Here is an 8103-nt window from a genome sequence, read left to right on the forward strand (position 1 = left end):
CACACTTCATATTCACACATAGGAGTACCACGGGTTGGAGCAGACCATGATTCTTTTGACTTTCCAGCACTCCTTTTTTTTATCCTTGGAGAGAACCATGAATGCTTCTAGAAAATACTACCTTAGCTGGTCTTCCTTGCAGTATTGACAGCCATAGCTTCACAGAAAAAACAAATATAAAAATAAAAAATTGTTGTCAATAAAACTCTGTTGAGGACTGCTAGTTACAACTGGGGACAGCAGGGTCCTTATTTTTGTCATTTGTACTAAGGTTATGTCACTGCAGCAACATGTCTGAGACATTTTCAGCCAGCTCCAAATAGCTTGGTACATCTCCATGGCACAGGCCCTGTTATCTCACAGCACTGTGTTGGCATGGCTGTACCATGCCCACTTCCAGAGGAGGGATTGCCACTTGATCCTCAGCATTTAAACTAATTTGGCATCACCTCCTGGAAGCAGAGGGCTCTCTCTGAGGTGATATTGCCTTGTTTAGTATAAATACATGGTGGACATCACACATAAATACATTTTGAACCTCACATTTGCTGATTTCATTATTTTTGCATGTAATTCCTTGAGACTACACTTTGCTGACACACATTTTGTGTGGAAATTCCTCTCTTGGTGTTCACAGAACACTCTCAGGGATCTGAGATATCCAAGCATGAAACTGAAACTGTCCCTGTGATCCAATGATTTCCCGTCTCTTCCTCACAACTTCTGCATTGGTCACCCTAGTGCTTCCTCTCCCTCTCCCAGCCTCACATTTGGCTGGGGATTGGATTGTTCCCACCAGATGTTAGCCAGAAAGAACAGCTTTACATCCTATGCTCCCCTCAACTTTGAATTAATTTTTATATCCAAACCTGGACTCCTGTCTGAATCTTTAGGTTGTGCCTACCTGAACATCTACAGACAACAATGGACTCCAAATTAATTCTTTAGAGTGTCATATGCTTTTTAAAAGGAAGTTGATTAAAATCTTTTGAATTGTGAATCTTTGGAAGAGATAAATAACAACATTGTGCAATGAAATTTTAGTTATTTGTCTCTTTCAAGGGCTGGTCAAAATCTTCTTAGCACATAGATGGAAATACAATATGAACTGAAAGCATAAGAAAATAGAAAATAAACAAAGAATTCCTGTCATTATTCATCTTCTGATAATATTTTTTCTACCATCAAGACTCTTGCATAAGAGACAGCAGAAAAATCCTCTTCTGGAAATCACATCCTAAGGTCTTTGAGATCCTCTACCGAGTGGTATGCAAATGTAAAATGAAATTTTAGAGAAGTTTAAAGCAACAAAGATAGTTTCTTAAATAATTTATTTGGAATATATTAGGTGTTAAATAACATAATATAGCACAAAGTGTTTTCAGTTGCCCTGCATTTGTTCATGATGACGCAGATAAGAAATCCCCAAAACACAAAGAAGAAACTTGACCAAAAAAAAGAAATCTTTGGTAGAGATATCTAGGGAAATACTTGCTGAATGTGACAGTAGGGAGTTCCTAAACTGAAAGGAGATCAAAGGAAATGGTGATATGAACCGAAGCAATAACAAGAAGGGAAGGTTTCTAGCATAGAAAATACAACAAGCGTGTTATGTTACAAAATTGTCGGGTTTCCTTTCCCCTTCCCAGTATGACAGCTGCTCACAAGATGTTTTTCCTCACCTTGGTGATTTGTGTTTCCTAGGATAGCAAGTGACTGTGAGACCCAACAGCACCACCACGCCTCAGCAGGGAGTGCTGTGGTTTGCTTGGGCTAATTTGTCCTCCTGCAACTCCAGCAAGCCAGCGGAAAGCTGGGGGGAGGATGTGGCTCGTTACCTTGGAGGTGCCATGCAGAAGAGGCTGTGGCTCCATTCAGTCACATTAAGGTGGGCAGAGATGGGGAGAAACAAACAACAAAGTGCCTTTCCACTCAGCTGCTCCCCAGGGCCACCCTGGCAGCTCACAAACCCAGGGACAAGCAAAGTGTGAGCAGTGTTCAGAAAGGAAACCAAATCAACATGAAACCTTCCAGTTTTTTTTTTTTCTTTCTTTCTTTTCTTTCTTTCGGTCAAAATCTGTCCACTGGCATGCCTGTACCTCCCAGCACCAGCGCTGGATGGGGTGAGTTGTGTTCTTGTCAGGCCCTGGCTCTTGTCAAGGCTGAGGACAGCTCAACATTCCCACAGCAGGAGCCAGCCCTGGCTTCTTTGGTGCACCTGGTGCTTGGTGAGGCTTGGAAAGGCAGCTCAGCTTCAGGTGCCAAATCCCCTCATGCAGAAAGGCCGTGCATGCCGCATGCACAAACCCCAGTTCTGCTTTCTGAAAGCACCTCTTTGTCTCATGAACAAACAGAAACATCCCAGGGACATGCCTTGGCCTACAGGAGCTACATTTCTTCACCAGTCATAAACAATTGTCTTTTCTAAGCCTTGACATGTACCTTGGTCCACATGAAAATCAAGAGGCACTTGTGTCAGTGGGAGCAGGATCTCACCAGAAAGCCATTCTGCTTAAACCTGGTGTCATTTTCTCTGCTGTTTTGGGCTGCTCATAAATCACATAAGCAGAGCAGGCCTTGTCTGGCACAGGTCATAACTCAAGTCAGGAAATTAGACTGGATTTTTTTGTGGGCAGCAATAACCCACTGTGGCCACTTTCATGCAGCTTATCATGTAAACACCCACAGCATGATGGTCCCTACAGGGCAGTGACTCACAAATGGAAGATATTTACACAATTTCTTTGTCCTTGCTCCATTGGCCCCTTTGGGATGGTATCCAGGTGGGAGAACCTCAGCTGGGGCAGGTGAAATTGGGGAGTTTAAGGACAGCCAGTGAGGTATGCATGCATAACCATAGACACAGCTTTGTCCACAAAGGTTTTCACTGAGGGCTTTGTCCTGGCACCTCCCTCCCAAAAAGGACCTCCTCCATTGCTGAAGATCCTACAGAAGAACAAAGGCATTGAGCCGCCAACCTCTTTGATGGGCTTTTAAGGCAGCTGGGGTATAGCTGACCACCTTCCTTCCTGTGCACCTGTCACTGCTATGGAGGAGATTTACTTTGCCTATTGAACCTACGGAAACTCATCTATGACCTTGGATTTTATCATTTTGAATTGGCACTTTTTGCTTTAACCTAACATTTAATTTTGTTTAATGTGCTTTGTTCTGACATAAGGGGTCCCTCCAGTCTGATGAAGAAATATGTAGCCAGGTTCAAGGGCTAGGACTTAAATTAAAAAAAAAAAAAAAGAATAAAGCCAGAAATAAGATTCACTAGTTCAAGAGAGAGTGCGATTAGCCCCTAGAACAGCATATGGAGGATTGTGTCAAATATTACATCTCTCAATATGTTTCACTGCTGAGGCCAGATATCTGTTGTGGACAAATTTTGTGGTGCTGTCATAATTCTTCATCTCAATAGTGTTTCCTTGAAATGGAATAGGAGAATAATCTCTTTCCCTGTCAGGAAAGGGAAGAAATTTCTATGCCCTGATTTATGGACGAGATCTGGACAGAAGACTCTCCTGGCCTGGACTCTGCCATGACAGCAGTGAGTCCTTCCAAGCTCCCAGAGATCACAAGTTCTCCATCTGGACTTCCAGGTTTTTGCACGACCAAGTATTTCCTACCCTATTAAATAAAAATACAAATTAAATAGCAATAAATACAAATAAATAATCACAATACACCAAAGAGCTACCCACAGATTCTGCCAGGAGAGAGGGACTATCACACTAACACCGAGACTTGCACATCTCATTGTCTGCTAGGGGGATGACGCCTCTGACCAACACTCTGCTATATTGCTGCCCATGCCGGGACAGGAGACACCACAGTTTTCAATCAGTGTCAGCTCCTCCATGCTCTGCAAGTGTGGGGCTTGCTGGAAGAGCCCCAGGATGCTGCCCCGGGCTGCCACGGCTGTCTGCTGCAGGCCTGGCTCTCCCAGGACCTTGACGAGGAAGTTGATGTATCTCATGGCCAGGCGCAGCGTCTCGTTCTTGCTCAGCTTTTTGTCTGGTGGGTGCGTGGGAATGAGCTTCCTCAGCTTGGCAAAGGCACTGTTGACGTTTTGCTGCCTCCACCTCTCCCTGGTGTTGCTGAAGATCTTCCTTGTCATTCTCAAGGTGCTGCAAAGCAAAGGAGATGGTGAGTAAATGCTGAATTTCACACAGGCTGCTTTCTTGCGGCTGCTGTAATTCTGGGACAATGGTAAGCACAGAGTGGTGGTGCTAAACTTCTAATTTTTACCCTCTCTGGCTGGTGTTCTTGTCCTTCATGTTCTTCACAGATTTACCCTAAAGTCATAATCAGAAGTATTAGAGATAGAACCAGATGCCAGAGTTCAGTAAGAACTTCACAAAGGAGGTAAAGGAGTTTAATTTCCTCGAACAAGCATTTGGTGCTGCTACAAGCCCACCTTCTCCTCGGAGCTCCCCTGCAAGAGAATTCCCAACAGACAATGCATTTGTCATCCCACCAGGCTGTGTGAGAGCCACACAGACACTTTGTATGGGGGAAAGCAGGCAGACCCAGTGCAGAACACATTCCTGCTTTCCCAGCCTCATTTCACACCTCCCTGGAGTCTGCACCCAGCTGGCCCAAGCTTGGTGATTCCTGGCTGGAGATAAGCCATGCAGACTTCACCATGGGCCTCCAGAGAGCAGCCAGCCCACACCACAGACATGTGTGACTGTGGTTATTTCTCCAGGGCTGAGCAGTCTGGTTCCCTGCCCAGCCCTCACTGCTGGTGGCAGACACTTTTCACTCTGGCTTCTCCTTTAGCCTCTGAGAAATGCCACAAGTGTGATCAGTACATGGGGGAAAGTGTGATCCCTACCAAGCATGCTGGCATCCCAGACAAAAGCTCTATCCAGTTGTTCCCTGTCTACCCTCACAGAGCCAAGCAAAGGGAGCCTCGTGCCCAGAATGGACCTGGCAAAGAAGAGCACTGAGGCAAGGGGTGCACAGTGATTTTAAATACCATTCACCAGAAAGGCTGCCAAGTTCTTTGTGCTGCCCTAAGCTTTCTCCCACCACCATGGGAAAGTGCTTTCCCTTCCCTCCCACAGCCCTGGAAGAGATAAACTCCTCCATTTCTGAGGCAGCTCTTTATGCCATGGCACGCAGACAGTTGGAGCAGGGAAGAGCTTTCCACAGCCAAGAGACGAAAGGACAAATGTTTCCTTACCCTCTAATGCATGTGAAAACCTCAGCTTTTTATACACATTGGCAAACCCTTCTTTACTGTAGTCCTCTAAAGGGGAGTGGGAAGCAGAGGGAATAGCATCCTTCATGCCCAGGAAGAGGAAACTTTGGGACGACAGCCCAGCTGTGATCCTGCTTCCATCCGAAGCAGCCTTACACCATGTAAGACACTTAGGGTTCACCAAAACATGCAGTAAAAGTCCAAGGGAATAAAGAAACACAAATGTGACTCACAGTTTAATTGGGATGCCCTGTCAGGGAGCCAAGGCAGGGAAGTTCCTGCCCAGCTCCCTCAAGTTCCACAGATCACCAGCTGCCAGGGGAGCACAGCTGCAGCACAGTGAATCCTGTCACAGTTGTGTTCAGAGACCTCTGCTCAGGGGTGCAGCAGAACAGGCACAGCCCTGAACGCTGAAAATGCCTTCTCTCACTGACAACACCTCACATGCTCCTCTTGGCCCTGGCCTTTACACTGGCAACACATTTCTATTTTGGTAGAGGTTTGAAATTACTGTCATACCTCTAGGGCATGAGAAAACTGTCTCATCAAAATGGCCTTGTTTCGTGAAAGGCTCCTTTAAAAAACAAACTCTTTATATTTCAGGTTTCTGAGAGTTTTTCTCCTCTTTTGTAGACTTACATTAAGACTCATTGCTTGATCCAAATGGGGATTAGATCTCTATTTTTATTAATTTTTTAAAATTGTTCTCCTACTCCGTGTATCATTTTTGGTTTGTGCTGTGGGAACAAATCTGCTTGGTGCTTTGCACCTACCTCAGATATGTTGCATGTACCTTTCTGGCCAGAGCAGTGCCACATCAGTGGTACAGATTTAAACACTGCAATGTTTTCAGTGCCCAAGGCAAAACTTTTGCCTTTACAGATTTATTCTTCCAAGCAGCTGCTCAGATCCATGTGAAATGCAGAATGCCACCTGCTTCTTTCTCTGTCCTCTGTTTTGGTGTTTGTGTTGTTGTTTGATTTTTTTTTCCTTTCTTTTTCTTCTGAAGACATACTTATCTGTATAAAAGGTAACATAAGGGAAGTTATTAGTTATTTGGGTTTCCTTGTTCCTTCTGATGGACTGGACTCTATTTTGCCAGGCCTTTGGGGCTCTGCACTATAATTCTGCCATGTGGATCGGTTTTTGCTGGGTACCTGTTTACATCTCTTTACAGCTACAAACACCAAGGGTGAGTCTGCCTCTTGTCTTCCTCCTGCTGCAGGCAGCCCCCAGCACAGAGGGCTCCAGGAAAGCAGGTTAACACCCAGCCCTGGTGCTGTGAACGTGCCCTCTGGTCCTGTTAGTGCTGTTATTGGTGGAAAAATAAACCCAGCCTACTCCTTCACTCCAGGCTTCCTTTGTCTCTCCACTCATGCCTCTGGAAAGGACAATGCTACGCTTGTGGTCACAAGCCTTGTCAGCAAACAGATGCCTTTGTGAGAGCAGCTCCTGCTTTGCACTTCAAAAACGTGTGTTTGTATTTCTGACATTTATTTGAGATCAGCAAACAACAGCTCCTTTCCTTTCCCAGCGCCTCCTCTTGCAGGGATAACACTTGGGCAGCTTTGTTTCAGGTGTAAGCCACCTTATATGTCTCTCCACCTTAAATTCTCCTTTCTTTCTTTACTGTGTAGGTTTCCTGTTGTTGTGCTTGGAGTTTCCATTAAAAACATAGCAGAGAAATTATCCTGGTCCAATCCTGCAGTGACTGTAATGTTTCAGCACAGCTTTTTGCTCTAGTCACCTACACATCCCTCAAGTTCTCTGTAACCACAGCACCTTCTAGTTAAAATGCATCTGATTTCCATTTCCTTTGTCTCATTCCCTTCCTTCTTTTCCTTCCTTCTCTCCAACTCTTCTCACCAAACTTGTCTTTCAATGTATCATTTGCAACTTTAGGTCTTTGCTAATTTTGCACAACAAAGCAATGCATTCTTTAGCTTTCTCTGATGCACTGTATGAAATACACGTCATCTACTTGGTCTGTTTTAAATCTGTGCAGAAATCACCTGTTTGTACAAATAACATGTAGATTTATTGCATTAACCTGCAGGTTTGGACTCTGTATTTTTTCTCACCTTTCCTAACCACAGATTAACAGCCCCACATTTAGCTGAGAATTAAAAATCCGGTAAAACAGCAACTTAAAATCAGGAGGATTAATTCTGCTCTCAGCAATCTAAATCTGGAAGTTTACACCATTTTCACTGCAGGAATTACTTTGAAGGACAACATTTTGCACTGAGGAAAGGATTTAACTCAGGTTAGGAAGGCATGTCCAGAAGTAGGGTGTAAATGGAATTTCACGAGCTAAAGTGCACGTCTGCAACATGTAAAGAGAATTATGCAAAGAAACAAAGGAAAAACAAGCCACCACCACCCACCAAAGAGACAACTGAAGCTCTTTGCACCCCCTGCCTACCCATTTTAAAAATATAAAAATGTGTGGTGGGCGGAACAGTGGCTGTTTCCAACGCAGCCAGACAAAAGACTGAGCGGCGGCGGAGATGAAGATCTCTCCCAGCAGCAGCTCTCACAGGCTCTCCGTGCTAAAGCCTTTCAGGCAATTCAGGCAGCAGCAGAGCAGCAGAGCAGCGTGGGCACAAAGCACATCTCTGCCAGACATTCCCCAGCAAATGGCCCCCGAGCCAGCGGTTAATGTCTGAGCGCTGGCAGGGGACTCGCCGGCAGCCCGGCGTTCAGTCATAATTAGCGGGATGCTATTAACTAAAGATCTTGGGCGAGAAAGTTCCTCCCTCAAGTTATACCTCTGACCTCGGCGAAGTTAAATCCATGCTGAAACTGGCCGCTGGAGACCTGCTCCTGCAAATCTTAATCAGACAGCAGATGCCTGCTGCCACCAAGAATTGGAGTGCTTCTAGCAA

General features: G+C 45.1%; 1 protein-coding gene across 1 annotated transcript; it reads right to left on the reverse strand.

Annotated features, from left to right (window-relative positions):
* Positions 1-3772: 3772 nt before the first annotated feature.
* On the reverse strand, positions 3773-6017 carry TAL2 (TAL bHLH transcription factor 2). Its single transcript, XM_059493013.1, has 2 exons — positions 5989-6017; positions 3773-4136 (listed from the first exon to the last, which is right to left on the reverse strand). The coding sequence occupies exon 2, from the start codon at positions 4124-4126 to the stop codon at positions 3773-3775; it is 354 nt and encodes a 117-aa protein (XP_059348996.1). The 5' UTR covers positions 4127-4136; positions 5989-6017.
* Positions 6018-8103: the final 2086 nt, after the last annotated feature.

The sequence above is a fragment of the Ammospiza nelsoni genome, chromosome Z (genome assembly GCF_027579445.1).
Source record: "Ammospiza nelsoni isolate bAmmNel1 chromosome Z, bAmmNel1.pri, whole genome shotgun sequence".
Lineage (NCBI taxonomy): Eukaryota > Metazoa > Chordata > Aves > Passeriformes > Passerellidae > Ammospiza > Ammospiza nelsoni.